This window comes from Gossypium arboreum, chromosome 12 (assembly GCF_025698485.1).
Source record: "Gossypium arboreum isolate Shixiya-1 chromosome 12, ASM2569848v2, whole genome shotgun sequence".
NCBI lineage: Eukaryota > Viridiplantae > Streptophyta > Magnoliopsida > Malvales > Malvaceae > Gossypium > Gossypium arboreum.
The window spans coordinates 16,915,574-16,934,969 of record NC_069081.1 but is presented as its reverse complement, the minus strand read 5'-3'; the positions used below and the strand labels follow the sequence as shown (position 1 = coordinate 16,934,969).

General features: G+C 33.7%; 1 protein-coding gene and 1 pseudogene across 4 annotated transcripts; one reads left to right on the top strand and one right to left on the bottom strand.

Moving 5' to 3' along the window:
• Positions 1-12,482: 12,482 nt before the first annotated feature.
• Positions 12,483-15,725, top strand: LOC108484681 (probable vacuolar amino acid transporter YPQ3). Of its 4 annotated transcripts, none has more exons than XM_017788563.2 (12): positions 12,483-13,170; positions 13,325-13,367; positions 13,500-13,526; positions 13,771-13,869; positions 13,987-14,090; positions 14,172-14,343; positions 14,435-14,539; positions 14,635-14,730; positions 14,826-14,846; positions 14,918-14,976; positions 15,166-15,256; positions 15,328-15,725. In XM_017788563.2, exons 1-12 carry the CDS (start codon positions 12,941-12,943, stop codon positions 15,427-15,429), a joined length of 1,149 nt encoding a protein of 382 aa, XP_017644052.1. In that variant the 5' UTR covers positions 12,483-12,940; the 3' UTR covers positions 15,430-15,725. The 4 variants fall into 4 exon arrangements, with proteins under 4 accessions (XP_017644052.1, XP_017644051.1, XP_052879370.1 ...); XM_017788562.2 differs by having other exon boundaries at positions 12,484-13,170; positions 14,623-14,730; XM_017788565.2 differs by having other exon boundaries at positions 13,042-13,170; positions 13,500-13,546; positions 14,623-14,730.
• LOC108484683 (probable galacturonosyltransferase-like 1) lies at positions 15,718-17,062 on the bottom strand (annotated as a pseudogene).
• Positions 17,063-19,396: the final 2,334 nt, after the last annotated feature.

The window sequence follows — 19,396 nt, the reverse complement described above, 5'->3', positions numbered from 1 at the left end:
TATAGAAAAAACGTCATAATTTTTTTGAAAAAATTAGTATGAAATATGAATAGATATCGTGCAAGCTATCATGTTTAAAAAATTACAATATGTTTGGTTCAATAGAATGAACATGCATTTAGGCTATATTCAATGGGCCTACAACAAACATGCATTTGGTTCGCGGCAATCACCAATTACGGGATGTGTTGTTTAGCCCCTCTATTCCGACTAAAGCCTGAATAAGGCCTAAATATGATTCAAGACTCCAACTAAAATCTTTCATGGCTAGTTCACATAAATTGACAACGAGAAATCCAACCTACTTTGCCATATTCCTTTAGCCCTTTCAAGTTATTTCTTTTTTAATCTTTTTTTTTCTTTTTAGAGTATTTTTTGCAAAAAGAAAAAATTAAATGTCTCGTGAACTCATTAAAAAAATTGAATAGTTAGCAAGGCATTTTTTTTTCTTATTCATAAAAAGATTTATTCTTTGTTACTGTCTTCATCATCTTCAGGTTTCATCTTTAAGATTGGATTGCTTTGGAAGCTTTTAGCGTTGTGCAGTTTTACCTTGATTATAGTGGCATATTTGCTAATCTTTTTCTTTTTAGTTAGAGAATTGTTTCAATTATAACAATTCATTTTTTAGTGGTGTCGAAAACAGTGATTACGGGACCATAATTTCAGCGAGTGAGTCTATAAATATTATTATGTAATATTTACGATTTTAAATATAATATTTTATCGAATCGTGATTTGATAGAATTGTTAATTGGTTAGTTAGACACAGTAAACTTGGTTCGTCTCGAAAGTTAGTGGTTTTTGAAAATGAGGTATTGAGACCTCGGTTTTGTAAACGAAGCTCGTAAATAATTTTATTGAATATTTATGGAGCTATTTTATAGTTGAATTGAGGTTTGGTTCGGAAATTTTGGTGTTTAGGTAGTTAATTAAAGAAAATGACTAAATAGAAAAAATTGTAAAAGTTAATCGCTATTGTTATTATTAGCTAAAATGCATGGTTAATGGTCGTTGGAGGTTTCAAAAGGCAACTAAATCATCCTTAAAAGCCATGGATGATTTATGCATGCTTTTGGGTGGAAATTATGTGATAATTAAAATGTTAATTTAGTAATCAAGTAAATATTAAACAAAAACAAAAAGGAAAAGTGATCACCCTCTTCCCCATTTCATCTTTGTAACCGAAAAACCATAGGACAGGAGCTTAGAATTGTCCAAACCATTTTCCTCTTGCATGGTAAGTAAATTGAGCCCTTTTTTTCATAATTTTTATGTTTTTGAGATTATTACAAATTAATCTATCTAACTCGTATCTTCGTCTTCAAAACTGTTCAAGTTTTAACAATTTACCATTGATTATATTTGGATGTTCTTGATATTAAATGGAAGATTTTGAAGCTTGGAAATGTTCTAGGACTATTTTGTATAGTAAATTTTGTTAGTTTTGCATATATGGACTAAATTGTGAATATGATAAAAGTGACATGAAAATTCTATAAATTTAGAGTTTAGAGGGTCAGAGAAGGATATAATTGAAATTAGAATGAAAAATGAAGTTTAATTGTGAAAGTTATAATAGCTTTGGTTTTAGGGATTAAATTGAATAAAATATAAATGTTTAAGAAAATTATGTAAAATGAAATTAAAAGGTCATATGCATGTATTCGAGTGATATAATGCTTTTTAAATTGATAATTTGAATTTTAACTATTATATAGATCAAGTTGTTGATAATCAGGGGAAAGAAAAAATTGCAGAATAGTCCCTACGTTTCAGTTCGTTAGTTGGTTGTGTTATGATAAAAGGGACATGAAAATTCTATAAATTTAGAGTTTAGAGGGCTATAGGAGGATGTAATTGAAATTGGAATGAAAAACAAAGTTTAATTGTGAAAGTTATCTTGGTTTTAGGGATTAAATTGAATAAAATATAAAAATTTAGGGAAATTATGTAAAATGAAATTAAAAGGTCATATGTATAATGCTTTTTGAATTGATAATTTGAATTTTAACTATTATATAGATCAAGTTGTTGATAATCGGGGGAAAGAAAAAACTACAGAATAATCCCTACGTTTCAGTTCATTAGCTTATTGTATTAGGTAAGTTCATACAATTTAAAATTATTATAAATTTTGGTTAATTGTTTAACAAATACTTATATATACTGAATGAATCTTGGATGAAATAACATTAATATAAAAGTTGAGTTTGGACTCAATTGAAAGGTAAATAGACATGTATGTGATAAATGTATTATGTGTAGAGTAACGCATGATATTGAGATGATTTTGATATATGCTTTGGTACTTAAGAATTTTATAGTAACATGAAAGTCCTGAATCCTATATAAATACCCATTTTAACCTAGTAAATGTTTAGTATACGATTGACATGCCAATAGAGTAGATGCATGCTTTTCCTGTTAGCACTACGGTGTTCTTGATAGTACTTTCATACTCTTGTTAGCACTATGGTGCTCCTGATAGCACATTTGTGCTCCTATTTGCTAGTACAGTGCTCCTGATTACATATTGGTGCCCTGTTATGCACTTCGGTGCCTTGTTTGCACTTCGGTGCTCTTGTGTGCACATTTGTGCCCTATTTAGCACCTCGATGATCCCTAATATGGTAACCCGTGTATCCAAATCCTCTTACTATTGTTGATAAGGGTGTCTTGATTAAATAAGAGAAGTGGTTGACTTGTTGATTGGAATAAGCACTCTATACTTAGATGGAACTGATTAAGATTGTAACACCCTATACCCATAACCCACGTCAGAGCGAAATACGAGGCATTACTTAACTCGACCTCATGTACATAAACGTTCCCCCAAGTCGCCAAGACTTGGTTCACGTAAGAATTTTTCAATTTCTACTTAAACTTCTTATTATGGGCCTACGAGCCCCAAATTGACCATTGAAAACTGTTCGGAATCACTTCGAGTCCTTAAACCATCTATAGAAAATTTGACTTTGAAATAAGGCATACGCCGTGTGGAAGGGCAACACGCCCGTGTAGAAGGGCAACACACCCGTGTGGCTATTTTGACATGGTCGTGTGATGGCCCGTGTGGCTCACACGATCCAAGCAATACAAGGACACGCCCGTTTCCTCCACTCGTGTGGAAATAATTTTAAATGCACACCTATAGGGGTTTTTACACGGCCTGGCACATGCCCGTGTGCTTGGCCTGTGTCCTTTACATGGCCATGACACGCTCGTGTCCTAGCCCATGTGCAAAAACATTCTGTTTCTGACGTCAGCATCCCCAAAATATCACACGGCCAATGCACACGCTCGTGTGCTAGGCCGTGTCCATCATACGGCTGAGACACACGATCGTGTCTCTACTCGTGTGTTTACTATCATGCATACTGACTTGAAATTTTTACGTGCAGGGGACACACGGCTAGACCAAATGCCCATGGGGTAGACCGTGCATCACACATGGTCTAGACACACGCCCGTGTCTCTACCCGTGTGGACAATATAAGGCTATTTACTAAGCCTATTTGCCACCTTTACTTACACAACCTGCATAATAGCAACCACAATCAAGATAAAACTATCCCATGCAACCAAATCAGCCACAATAATGACATTCCATTTATGCATTTTACTCATCTATGAAAATAACATCTTTGCATATAAATCAAAATGAATATTAGCCATCATTCAAGGCTTAATACAAAATGAAGGGTTCCCAACCCAAGCTAACACATTTGGCCAGTTTCCAATGACAAAAAATTAGCAAAGTCTAAGCCCTATACATGTCATATTCAAAAATATAAATCAAACTATACCGAAAGCTTCGATTGATAGTGTGATGGATATCTCTGACTTTCGTTGATCCTTGAGCTAGGTAGGCGACACTATAAGAAAATGGAAAAGGAGAGGGAGTAAGCATAAAGCTTAGTAAGTTGCACATAAATAAATATACAACATATCTTTACCATTCATCAACAAGTAACATAATACACAAGTGGCATAAGCAAAACTTACTCATTAATATTCATTATACCTCATATAGCATATATTGAGCTCACATTTTATACATACCATATAGGTACCTGTACCACTCACATCACGGTTACACTTTCTGAGTTAACTTTAAATCATACTCTCACCATTGAACCATATGGAACATTATCATATACTCATTTAGCCTCAAATATGGGGTTAGACATCAACGCCATGTCCCAGACATGGTCTTGTACAAGTTTTAGTATATCTGTGCCGATGCCATGTCCCAAACATGGTTTTACACTAACACATCTCGTAGCTGATGCATGTACCAAAAATGTCTTACACTAGCACTCGTCTCAATGCTGATGCCATGTCCCAGACATGGTCTTACATTGGCTCTCATAATGTGACCGAAATGTCATGGCATAAATATCCGATTTATTTCTTGAGGTTCATTCGAGAGTTTTATTATCCCTATTCTCATCATATTATCTCATTTCCAAAATCAAGCAATTCATACTACAATAATTCAAATACAATTCAAAACAGACATAAACAATGTAGTTGTATTATTTACATACAATTTAACTCGGATTACAAAATGTGGCGACTAGTTGATTTAGTCGATTTGCTTGGCTTTCCATCGGTCTAGGTTCGGATTCAATATTTCTTGATCTATAATAGAAAAATGCACTTATTTAGTCAATTTATCAATCTAGGCACTCTACAATTCATAATTGGGTAAGATGACCAATTTGCCCCTAGACTTTTGTAAAATGACCAATTTATCCCTAAGTTTGAAAATCAATTTTTATTGAATTTATTTACATATTAAGCCTATTCGAACCCTTTTTACTCTTATAGAAACTCAAAATTCTCACTATTTCACATATTTAACATCTATTTTACAATTTATGCAAAATGGTCTTTTTAGGTGTTTTCATGCTAACACCTTTCACAAAAGTTGGTTATAAGACACCCAAGACTCATTTTCTTCCAGCAAAACTCAGAAAAATTACAAATCCTTTCATAAAAAAACCCTAAACCCTTATTCATTTTGCAAAATAGTACCCTCATTTGAAAGCTTATGCTCCAAGGGTCTCAAAAGTACAAAAATATTCAAGTAAAGCCAAAAAAATCACTTACTTGCAAGAGGAATGAGTTTTTTAAATTTTTTTTGAAGATAAAATCCCTAAAAATGGCTGAAAAATCGGTGGTAAAGAAGAAAGAATGAAAGAAAAAGATGATAGCTAGGCTTAGGGCATTATTATATCATACATTATGTTATCAACTTACCTAATGTTGACTTTTCAACATTTTTACCTCCCATGGCCGGCCAAGCTACCAAAATAAGGTCTAATTGCCCTTTAAAGACCTCCAATTTTTATTCTCTAGCTATTTGGCACTTTTAGCTATCAATTTAGGACTTTTGCATTTTATGCAATTTAGTCCTTTCTCGCAATCGGACTCGCAAACGTTAAAATTAACTCACCAAATTTTTCATACACTTATATAAACATGCAATGAATCAAAAATAATACTAAAATAATTTATTCAACTCCAGACCGAGACCACTATTTCGACTAGGCCTTAAATCGGGCTGTTACAGAGATGTTTTAAATATTGCCCTGTTACATGAATATATGAAAGACTTTCATGTTTTTTGTGAAATGAAATGTCAGGATTTATTATGCCATGAATGCATAGTTATATATCGATATTTCTGGTTTACAAGATAAGTTAGTATATACGTTTTATGTGAACTTACTAAGCTTTCATAAAGCTTACTCAATTTTGTTTCCTGTTTCATATAGTTAACATTTTGCAGAACACAACTATCAGATCTCTTCAAAGCTCACACTATCCAGCATCAACTCGATAGCTCTTTTGAAATGTTCTTTACTGGTTATGTGGCATGTATATAAGTTAAATGTATAAGTGTTATTATGGAAAGAAAAAATGTGAGACATGTGAACATTTATTTTATTTTTATGGTTTGTAAATGTTTATATATGTGTGTGCTTTGGGTGTGTATAAACAAGTTTGGATGAAGAACTATTATTGAACACTTGTGTTAAATGTGATTTTGGAAGTTGATAAGTTTCATCAAGGTTAAGATAAATGTTTTAGAATGTATGCATATTGGTGATGAAATGATTGGATGAAATATGTTATATGTATAACATATTGTGAAAATGTGTCATTGAGGCATATTGGTTAGGAGACTAGGAAATGTTTATGTATGATATGTTTTGAGATGAATTGAAAATAATATCATGGATGAATAAGACTTGTTGTTTAAATGTTGGTTATTTAGGTCATTAAGCTTGTTAAAAAGAAATATCTTTGTCATATGAATGAATAACCTTAAGAATGGCTAGTTACATGTTTGATATAATGGTTGATTAGTTTTTGTACAGGTTGTGTTGCCATTTATGCATTATATGAATCATAAGCTTCCTTGATATATAATGAACACTTAAAATGACACATATTTATCCTATACGGCCTAGCACAAGGGAGTATACCTCACACGGGTTAGGCATACGCCTATGTGGATATTGCAGGTTTAGTAATATTTGGATCACACGGTTATAGTTAGTTACACGGCCTAGTCACATGGCCGTGTGACATACGCACACACGGGCATAACCTTTCACACGACCTGGCTACATGATCGTGTGACTCATGTTTTCATGTTTGCCTTGTTTTGTTGCAAAAGTTTTAATTTGGTCTTCATTTAATCCTAAACTTGTTTTAGAGCTTTCAAAAGCTCAATTAGGACCCAAATTAGTTTATTAATCATGTTTATATGGATTATGAAATGAAATTGTAACACCTCTAACTCTCTCTGTCGTCGGATTCGGGTCACGGACATTATTAACAAATCAAAACATTTAATTACATCATAAGCAATGGTGCAAGCTAACTATTATCATTTATTATACAGGGGCAGATCATGACAATCCAATACTTTCATACTAGAGTCTTATATAATTGAATAATGAATCATGCTATGTAATGCTAAACTTGGTCTTCCACTGTCTACACTCTTAACACTATTTATCCCCTTTTGAAAACTAGAAGTTGGATATGTAACAAGACTATTCCAATTATTAACATCAGAGTATTGAACTATACTCCGACTACTACTATTGCTACATTCCATGATATTAATAAAATGACCTACTTTACCTAATTCAGATTTGCTATTTCATTCAAAATCAAGGTAAAAATACTCTTTTAATCCTTAATATGAGTCTATGAGACCCTAAAAATAGCCTATAAACAGACAGGGGTTAATTTGAAATAATTCTGAAAGTTTAGGGAAATTTTCAAAAATTCTAGAAATAGAGATCACACGACAGTGCGGAATGCCCCAAACCGTGTGACTTTCAAAGTTGGGATACACAATCGTGTCCCAGCCCGTGTAACTCACTGACTTGGGTTACACGGCCCTGTCGCAGGTCGTATGCCAGTCCGTGTAGCTCTTGACATGAGCGTGTGACTATCCTACACATCACATGCCCGTGTGCCTGGGCTATGTACCTCTCAAATTAATCTCACATAGCTGTGTTGCAAGCCGTGTGGAAACTACTCATATACTGCTTTACAACATGTTCAAGGCACACATGACTGTTGCCCATGTGTGACATACAGTCGTGTGACAAATCGTGTCCCAAGTCGTGTATACCTAAATGAACCTTAAAACTCAAGTTTACCAAATTGTGTTTACTTGAACAATAAACAACCAATTCACTAGTCATTTAACCTATTCAAAATTAAACATGCTCAAAACAAGTTAAAACAATCAGCCTAAGTGCCAACCAATGTACCCTCATTGGTACCACATTTTATATCTTCAAACACATTAACATAGCATCAACCATTCAAAATTTTCATTCATAAAATACTTACCAAAATTGAACTAACATTTAGCTACTTAGGCTATTAAGCTTTAAGCTCAAACACATACCAAAACATTAAGCTAAGCTATCATACCAAACATAGCCTCAACCACAACCATATATACAAATAACCATTATTTCATTAGAAAACCAAAATGTCATCATATTATAAACAACATCAACCAAATGACCTCCTAGGTACATGCTATTACAAATTTAAACATCCCCATACTTGAGTTCGGGATTCATTGTTGGATGTTAAGTCAACGGTAAGCTGAAATGTACCTAACTTGTGCACGGAAAACAAAACCGTACGTTAAGTATAACTCGGTGACATTTCTATAATCCGAACAATTTAAACTTGATATGAGTAATTAAAATGTAAGAATGCAACAAGCAATGTTATGAACATATGTTTCAATTCAATAATATAATTTTGCTCATTCTTTATTCACATCCACTAGATTCCACATGTTCTAGCACGTGACAATGGCATTTAATATAGCATTTGATAATTTCAACTTATGAAATGGCATGATTCATCTCTCTGTTCAATACATGAATTCATTTCAATATTCATATCTCGTTTCGTCATTTCATATCCCATTTCCCATCCCATATTCATTTCTCATCCTTGTCATCCCAAAATAAACACACAAATTTTATCATTTAATTTCCCTTATTAACATGACTCGGATTTGGAAGGATACACGGATCCAACCAACACACCAATTTGGCACCCAGTGCCTCATCAGATAAATCCAAAGTAATAAAATCGCCCAGCATTATATAAGTTAACACCTACTGTCTCATCGGTTAAACCAAAGCAAATTGGCACTCAGTGCCTCATCGACTCGAGGTTGAAGAAATCCCTAAACTCTTCCTATCCTATGGCATACCATCTATATCCTACTTAGCCCGAAATAGTTAATAGGGTTTCAATTCACTTTACAATACAACCAATGTCCCAATTTCATATACGTACATGATTACATATAAACATGTATTCAGTTTGGTAGCAATTACAATTTCTCAATTATACATATTCATTTCAATATTTATAAAAGCGTCACATTTCTTGATATTCATAATCATCAATTGATTCAATTCAACCCAAAATACAAGAGTACTCACCTCAATTACTTACTATATGCAAACAATTTAACATGAAACAATTTGTAAATTATTTTGGACTATAGAAACACAAACTGTATATTTCGAGCTACTCGACATCAACCTTGTCTTTCCCCTTCTTACTTGAGGATTCCGAAATGACGATGGCTATGGGATAAAATAATTTAAATAAATTAATAACATATCACTTAGTTCACAAGAATTTTAATTTTTCTACTATATTTTGTTTATTCTTTAATTTAGTCCCTAAACTAAGACTAATTTTAATCTCACATTTAACCTCCAGTTTTTATACCAATTTCACTCTAAGCTAATTTAGCTCCCTATTTTTCAATTCTACTCCTTAATTTTGAATTTTTCTCAATTTAGTCCTTATAGCTTAAAATCAACAATTAATACTACAATTTAATCCTTTTCCACTTCTAACTTAAAAATCTATCAATTTAACCCGTAATACTTAAACTATTCAACAATGACAACAACTAAAATCTTAAACAATATTAAAAAATATAACATGGGTCGAGTAGCTCGAAGTACCAAGATTCCAAAAATATAAAAATTATAAAAAAAGAGACTAAATTGACTAACCAATTGAAGTTTGAATGTTTTAAGCCCTTAGTGTCGTCGGCCTCTTCTTCTATTGTTTTTTTTTCTTTCAATTTGTTTGCATGTTAAAATAAAAGAAAATGATTTTGGTTATATATTAGATTCATTTTATTTATTATTATTATTATAACATATATATATAATATACATTCATTAATGACTGTCCACTACCATATAAATAAATCCATATTTGCTACTTTAGTCTTTTAGTTTATTTTAATCTATAATTCAACTTTTAGCCCTTTCATGATTTTGTCCATATAACTTTTAGCCCTTTCATGATTTTGTCCATATACTTTAATAGCTCCTAAATTAAGAAAATTGCTTACTAAAATTTTAATTTGCCTCTAATATAATTCCGTAAATATTTAATAATAATATTCGCAGGTCGGTTTTGTAGAAACAGAATCTTGAAAATACATTTTTTGACACTCCTGACTATTGGGTCATTACAAAAATACTGATTTTTAAGCCAAAATTACATGTGATGATCTCTGTTTACTGTAGTGACATGCCATGACTCAGGTTGGTAATTGGACTAGGTATGGAGTGTTACATTAACTCTCTAGTTTTAGTAATTATTGCTCATTTTGTTATAATTTTTTTATTTCATATATACGCTTTCTATGCATGTGTCAGATTGGGGTTATGAGTAATCTCTGTATTTTCTTCAATTGGGTTTTAAGGAGGCATAGTGTTTTAGTTGAGTCATGTTTTTGTTGCTGCCAACTCGTCTAGCATTATAAGAATTACCTTGCTTAATAATATAATTTATCCTGACCTAGAAAAAAAATTGTAGGTTTAATTTTATACATTGCTTCAAGCTTATATTTGAGTTGATGATATAAAACTAATTGATATAGCAGGAATTGAAATCTATAAAGAACTTGAGTGCCATAAATATATAAAGGTTGAGTTCTTTCATCTGCTTGTTTCTCTTTTGCATCTAGAAGTTTTTTCTCTTTATTGTTAGAACAAAGTAGAGCTTGCCTAACAAAAGAAACAACTTGTTTTATATTAGCTAATGGCTAGTATTTGTTAGAACGAATGGCCTCAACATGTTAGACAAGTTTGAGATTCTTTAACATCTTATGAATGGTAAAATGATATATCATGTGGTGGTATTTGGCTAGAGTAAGAGAGAGATTAAAATCGCGTTTAAGAATTGCTTAAAAATGATGTTCAACACAATTATTGGGATTTATTGCCCATTATGTTATGGAATTGAATAGGACAAGCTACTGATAAAATATATGCATCACATTCTTGTGTTGCTTAATTATCATTCTTTATTTATAATTTAAATTAATGCATCACATTCTGTTTTGAGATTAATTTATAGTATAATTTGAAGATATGTAACACTTTAATATCTTGTAGTAATGGTTCGTTTGCCTTTGATAATACAAAGTGAGAGGCAGAAAAAAATTGGTCTTGCATTGATAATATATATGGTTGAAAATGTGTATAGTTGTGAGTTGGTTCTTAATTATGTTGGGTGTCGTCTCTAGCCTATTAACTTATAGACCAATGATTAGATCATATATTTTTAATTTTTATACTTAAAAAGATTATGTGAAGCAACTTGTACATGCTAGTGACAAGACTTGTATTGAATAAGTTAACATGAATAGATTTTTTTTTTTAATTATGTGAGATGTTACAAGCTTTAAGAGGGTTGAAGTCATCAAAGAACATGATTGTAGATGAGCAAGTGACAATGTTCTTACATATTATTGCCCATCACCTTAAAAATCAAGTTCTCAAGAATCACTTTAATAGGTCTGGGGGAAACCGTTAGTAGATCATTTCACAATGTATTAAATAGTGTGATACGCTTACAAGATGTGTTATTTAAAAAGCTAGAGTCAATTCCAGCTAATTCTATAGACATAAGATGTAAATAGTTCAAGGTATTGGAGTGGATATATATATTATTTAGAAGTAATTCACTTGATTTAGATTTCAATAGAGTATCCTAACTTGACCTTTCACTTTTTTGTAGAATTGCTTAAGTGCTTTAAATGAAACCTATATCAAGATTAGGGTTCTATCAATTGATAAATCTAGATATCGAACTCGAAAAGGTGACATAACAATAAATATGTTAGGTGTTTGTACACATTATGTGTAATTTATTTATGTTCTTCCTGGTTGGGAATGTTCTGTTGCTGATGGGCGAGTTCTTTGAGATGATATTACTAGGAGACATTAACTAAAAGTTCCTCATGGTAAAGTATAGACATGGAGGAAGTTGAATTATTATTTTAGATCATACTAATATTGAAAACAAGAGATTGATAAATAGTGTTTTCTTAATATAGATTGTCATTATCTAGTTGATGTTGGTTACACAAATAATATTTTCTTAAATTTTTGAATTATATATATTTATAATTTTTTGAAAAAATATTTTTAATATTATTTTGAATTTTTAAGAGGGGCCAAATTGTACATTTTCAAAACTATCAAGGAACCAATGGATATTACATAATTTGTTATTCGAGTTGTAAAATTCAACTTGAAATCAAAAAATCAAATTACTTATTCAAGTTGATTAAAAAAATCGAATAATTCAAATAACTTCATTCGATTAACACGAAATTCGAAAAAAAAATTAATTTTTTTGAATCGAATTGAGTTTTACTTCCCTACCTAAGTTTGATTTTAATGTTTAATTTGATACCTAGATTGTTTTCTTTACCTCGATTAAGAAAAACATTCATTGGACCTCAAATATAATTAATTTAATTTAAATATTAAATTAAATATTAAAATTAAACGCAAATATTAAATTAAAAAAAACACAAAAACCAAATGTTATATTTAGAAAAGGATATGAATATACATGTATCCTATTATATCTACCATGACGTAAAAATGTCATCATATTCTGACACATTCAATATTGTCTCATTTTCCTTTGTTGCAGCACTGATGAATTTGGACCGTCGATGAAGTTTTTACATGCAATCATGCATCGATGAATGACAGGAATATGCTTTCATAAGATTCATACAAGAAATCAAAAGTGGTTTTTCTGTGTGTAAAAGTTGAAGATTGAATGTAAAAGCATCCAGGATAAGAATATGCGTACGAGAAAGAGGAAGAGAAGAGAGAGCGTTGAAGTCCTTTCGCTTCACTCCTAAAAGGACATAAATAAATTTATTTGTAGATTCATGGTCTTATTTTAAGTGATTTCAGGTCTTGCTATTTAATAATACTAATTGAACCAACTTTTGGATATATATATAGGCTCTTCAACTCATCAACTTACCTAGTGTTTTTTGCAGTCTTTTCTTTTTTTGTTTTGTTTTGGTATGTCTCGGTCTCAAGCTTACTGTGTTAAGGAAAACAAGCCCTGCAATGTGTGGGTTGAGAGATATTTCAAAGACTGTCTTTGCAATCTAAAGGATGATTTGTCTTTTGGTTTTGGGTTAACTAGTCTTGTCTGCTGGGGAGTTGCAGAGATTCCTCAAATCATCACCAACTTCAAAACCAAGTCCAGCCATGGAGTTTCCCTTCTTTTTCTTCTCACTTGGGTTGTTGGGTTCGATTCCTTCTTCTCCTCCAAAAAGAAAAACCATATTATCACTCTCGTTTTCTTTTCTTTAATGATACAAAGAATGTTCATCATCATATATAAATTCCTGTCTTGTTTATGCTTTATCATGACTATCGTTCATCTTTGTTTGGTGTTGCAGTGATGTGTTCAACCTTGTTGGATGCCTTCTGGAACCTGCAACGGTGAGCTCTCTTTTTCTTTTCCTCAGGCTTTGTTGGATTTAACCATGACTTCGTTTTATCAACAAAAATGCCATCTTTCATATGAAAAAAAAAAAAAAGATTAATGAGAATCATTGAATTTTGTGGATGCAGTTGCCAACTCAGTTCTACACAGCTCTTGTACGCTACTGACAGTCCAGGTTTTACTTGTTTCATTTCATTAATGAGCCCTTCTTCTATTTATTATTGCACTTAAGGACTATTCTTGAAGAATCATTTGGGTCAAAGTAAAACCATCTAACCCAAGTCATTGTCAACATCGTGGATCTATTGTTCAAAGTTGTACCGAGCCCATTCGGTTCATAACCCATACTCTGGGTTGCATTGGCACTTCCAAACCTAATTGCCTGATTTTACTTGTCAGCTCTATACAGCGAGTACTGTGGTTCTAGTACTGCAAAGTATATACTATGATTATATCTATAGGTGGTGGAAATGTAGAAGGATCATTGCTGACAACATGGTAAACACCCTGTAATTTTGGTTGAACATTATGGTCTTTCACTTCATTTTAGTACAGATGAGAAATGGTGTTTGTGACAGAGATGGATTCATGAATATGTTGTACTTAAAATGTAAGGTTGAAGATGAGAAAAAACCATTGAAGCCTGGGAAACCTGGCTCAGGCATTCCCATTCCTAAGGCCTCACAAAAACCCAATCCTCGCAGGGAGTATTACTACATGTATGCTATTCTTAATAACCTCAAAACTCACTTTTTGTTGTATTTTGAGACATTAATTACAGTATATTACATTATTTTCAGGTCGGCTAGATCTTTGGCTGGCAGTGGCACTCCACCTATCGGAACATATATGAGAGCAGCTAAAAGTGGCCCTTCAGCTATGGAACTCGACAGTGGTTCCTCCTCAGAAGATGAATCAGCTCATGTTTCATCCAAAAAGTCCGCCACTCAACCTAGGCCAATCCCAAGATCCGTGAGCCTTGAACCCGCATTGATGTTTCAAAAACTTAAAATATCCAACTTTTGTTCGGTTTTTTTAGTGTAAATTTCGTATGAATGATCAGGTTGCAAATTATGGTACATTTCTGGCTGCCTCAATCAACTTGCCTTTAGGAAGTAGGGCATGGATGGAAGCAAGATCTGGCTTTACCAGTCGAAGACTATTACATGTACCTTTCCTGGTTAATTCTAACTCGAATTCGACAAAGATCGACGTCGACCCATGCAACTGCAAATAACATAAAACCATCAGTCTCTGTTGCAGGAACACAGTATGATCCACAGCGCCTTTGGGCAGTGGCTGGGATGGCTAATGGCCGCCATATACATGGGCGGCCGAATCCCTCAGATATGGTTAAATGTAAGCATTGAGCTAAATTCATAAAAACCATGCATTTTTTTTTCTCATTATAATCGTTTTGGTTCCTTACCAAATGATTTGCTTTTGTTGACCAGATCAAAAGAGGCAGTGTTGAGGTAGTACTATTAACTCTTAACTATATATAAATATATTGAATTTTTTGACTAAATGTGTGGAAATCATATAGGGCTTGAATCCTCTCATGTTCATCTTTGCACTGATAGCTAATGCTACATATGTGGCAAGGTTAGCTCTGCCTCAGACTTTTCTATTTATTTCACTCACCGCTGTAAAAAAAAAATTGATCCGTTGAACCGGTGGCTGGAGCTCTCACAGTTCTTTGACATCGATTCCGGTTTTTTAGACATTGATTTTACAATGTTAGGTACCGTGTTGTATGATTATGTGAAGCTTTGCCTTGAATGTTTTTCACAGTATTCTAGTGAGAACCAGTGAATGGGAAAACATTAAGCCTAACATGCCATGGCTGCTGGATGCTGCAGTTTGCGTGGCACTCGACTTATTTGTATCCTTCTTGATTTTCTTACAACAATTTCTCCTTACACAAACATTAAACCTTAACATTGTTTATAACAGATCATATTACAGTATGTGTATTACTCCTTTTTCAGAGAGACAGTTAACAGTGATGCAGAAGATTATGGAGATGATCACATGGATGCAAGTAAAAGAATCTAAATGACTGAAATCTTTAGGGGACAAGTTGCTGTTTGTATCTCGCTAGTATATGGTGGTAGTAGTAGTAGTATAAGCTTCTCTTTCCGTAGGAAGATCACTTCAATCAACAAACTGAACTTGTAATTTTTATTAGCTGATGTGCTCGGTTGGTTCTCAAGCGCTCCACCTATGGAAAATTTCATGTAATATCGGTTTCAATCCGAAAATCTCAAGCCTTTGTCCCACAAAAGGCAGCCTACACTACAGGCCTTCAAATATATAATGAAAATGGAAAAAGGGAAGATCATCTTGTTAAATTCTCTTCTTCAGAAACCTAACTCTGATATCATATTTTTCCCATATGCACATATAGATAAAAAATAGCAACAACAAAAAAAAAAAGATTTATTGGTATGATCTTCACCAATATTTTTAAGACTCCAAAGAAGAGGATGTTTGCAGCAAATCATAAGGAGCCCAAAAAGCATCCAAGGGACAAGGTCTGTTAGCATCTATTCTCGCCCATGGCTTCCCTTTCCCACTCCAATGCAACAAACTAGTCGGACCAGGATGTAAGTCTCTACACAATCCTCTGTAATTGTCTCCTCCAAGCCCATGTTGGTTCCATCTATGATCAACAGGCGCTATGTTGCCTGCAAACACAAGCAAGAAGGGTGGCAAAGACCCTAACTCGTATATCCTCATTCTCTTTTGAAGCTCCATCCATTCTACAATCTTTGTAGTGTAATCTCCTGCACGCCATCTTTGTAAATCTATCACCATCACCCCAGTGTTGAAATAACAAGCATTGCGGCCCGAAAATGTTAAAGATAAAGTAGGGTTCGACCAGAAAGTCGGGGTGAAGTAGGAGGTGAAGTTCGCGTTGCAATACTCGGGTGCTGCCAAAACCGAGCTATCTCCCAGTGGTGTTGCGGTGAGTTTAGCCATGTCGTCGACAAGGACGAGGTCAGAGTCTAGGTAAACGACTCGGCGGAGGCAATGAGGGAGGAGGTTGGGGAGGTAGTTGCGAGCGTAGTTGAGAGGGCAGTCGAGTGCTGAGCGGATGGAAGTGGAAATGAGGCCTGACACTGCTTTGGAGTCGTATGGGTAGATTTGGAAGACGAGGGCAGTGAAAGCGCGGGAGATTGTGTAGCGGAAGTGGTGGTGGTTGGCGTTGTCGGAGGCAATGAAGTGGAAGAGGATATTTTGAGGGCAAGAAGAATGTTGGAGGATGGATAAAATGGCGGCCATTGAGCCACGTAATTAGGCTGTATCTAGGATCATTGCTACATGAACAGCTTGATCACAGCACATTCCATTGATGTGAATGGAAGGGCTTGGAGAGTTGTAAAATTGTGGAGCTTCCTTGAATACTTGATAATTTGTGGTAGCGGAGGCAGGGGCGGCATTGGTGGTGGAGATAAGGAGGAAGATGAGGAGGAGCTGCCGGTAGTGTCGGTGGTGATCATGTGGTGGCATTAGTGCAAGTTTTGGCATTTTCTCTTGGTGGGAAAGCAGAGAGGATGTAGATATTAGAAGAAAGGGACTGCTAGATTGTGGCTTTTATCCCTTTTTAGATTTGGGAAGGGGACACATCCATGATTTCCGCTTCCCTTTGTAACTAAACTCTCGAATTAAGCTTAAAGGTTGAATTTTAACACCAACTTGAGTTATTTACGGATTAAGCTAACTAGGTTGGATTACCCTTGTGTTGGTGTTAGTTGAAAATGAGTGATGCTAGGAAGCCAAGAGGGTACACAATTCAGTATTTTCATGTTGGATTTTAATTTTTTTCATGATAAAAATATTAAAATTTAATATGAAATACTGAAATAGCATTAAATTATTTAAAAGAAATACAAATAATATAATACCTCAATTTCATGCAAATCTTTCTCCCACTTTCTTCCATTTCCTAAAATTGCTCCCTCCTTCTGGCAGAAAAATCAAGTCCATGTAAGGGTTTAATTAAGTTTAAAGATATGGAAAGCAAATCAAATCTTTAAAGCGTGCTTTTGAAATTGAAACAGAGTTTATTATTTTTGTTCTTTTCAATTGCCCCACTCTAAGGATTTGCATGAAGAATCAGATAATGCGTTGAACATTTAATGCAGTGGACTGCCGTGTGTTTCGAATCCAAGGGAACAGATGAAAGGGGGCACTTAAGCAAGCTTTTCCAATTACCCAAAATCTATGTCAAATAAATTAGTAAAAATAGCCACGTCACCCTGGTATATTCAACCGTTGATTGGATGATAAGAGAGAGACCAGATGAAAGATGACACCTAGCTGCCATTGGTGGGATTGATTGAGACATTGAAACAACAGATTTGTGGAAAGCTGTTCCACTAAAATCGGAAATCCTCATCTACACTATAAAAGAAAATTTTTTTTTGGTGTGTCGGCATAATTTAAATATTTATATCTCCACTGCTGGTGGAGAAGAAAATTTCAAATCGTATTATTCATCTTTAAGATATAGTAATTGATTAAAACAACTCTGAAAATTAACTTGTGAAAATTGAATTTATTTTCTAAAAGAAACTGATATTTTAGCTTAAAATCTTTTTATTTAACAAATATTATTAAAATCATTTTTAAGAGTAAACTATTTTAGTTGATCACTTAAAATAAATTCTTGCAATTTGATCACTATTATTAAACAATACTTTCATTTTAATGATCTAAACATTAAATCCTTAACAGCTGATACATCATTTTTTTTTATTTTTTTTTACCTCTTTCTTCCTTAAGGCTTTTTGAGATCCTTCTTTCAACTCTCCCAAACTATTTACTAGTGTCACGGGCCACAGTTAAAAGCCCGTGACTATGGCACCAAATGCTTCCAATAGAGGTCTATTGTTTAAATGGGGATCATTTGGCCCACGAGAATTTACCCGATTCAAGGAACTGTTAGACAAGCATGTTAGATTGAAGCCTGGTTGGCTCAATAATGAAGATATGACAACTTAGGCTAATTTGGTAACTAATCTTAGAAGATTGAGGGAATCATATCTTGTAAAGATTAGATTAGATTTGATATGACATTTCTTGTAAATCCCTAAAATTAAGAGATATGGTTAATCTCGTCCGTCGATGTAAATGTATCTTGACTGTCGGTTTTGGGGAGCTCAACTATAAATAGAGAGCCTCCCCCTCATTTGTACTCACTCAATTCATTGTTTCATTATTCTTTGTGAATAAGAGAATAGAGAGCATTTACTTAAACACTTTGTGTGCGTTCTTTCTGTTGCTCTTTTGGTGCTTCCTTTGGCATAAATTGCTTCCGCTCTACAAATTGGTGCCTTGGAGAACTTCTAAAGGAATCATCACTTGAATAAAGGCTGACTTAGGCGAGTTTGGACGAACGGATCGCCTAAGGCCACACAAATCGCGAGACGAAATATCTAGCCCCGTGATACTAGTAACCACAACTCACTACCTTGGGCGAGTATCTTATCCCTTGCTCCCGTCATCCACAACTACCACAACCAATGAAACACTACTTTATTAAAGAAAAACGACAACTTTACATTTCCAGTTGTTTAAATTCTAATTTCAAATTATTTGTTTGAGGTTTTTTTAACTATTGGTTGTGTGTATTAAAAGGCAATGCTAGAACCTCTTCTTTGTAATTTTGTATATCTCGATTAAAATTAGTTATTACCATAATCTAGGAATGCTTATGTACCAAATTGATGTGTAAGGACAATTGAAGTTCTTATATTATAAGCTTTTATTGCAATTTGCAGCTCATAGTTGTAAGCCTTATGGACTTACACTTTGCAGTTCCCTTTGTACCATAATCCTTGTCTTATGGTAAGCTCATAATCTAAAATTAGTCTACTGCATGCTTAAAGGTGTTAGAGTATGCCCAAAAATCAATCATGAGATGATTGTAATCACATACTCATTTTACCTTGTTTGTTAATATAATGCATTGCCATTATTATTTTCTTTTCTTTTTCTGTGTGTGTAAATAAGCTGA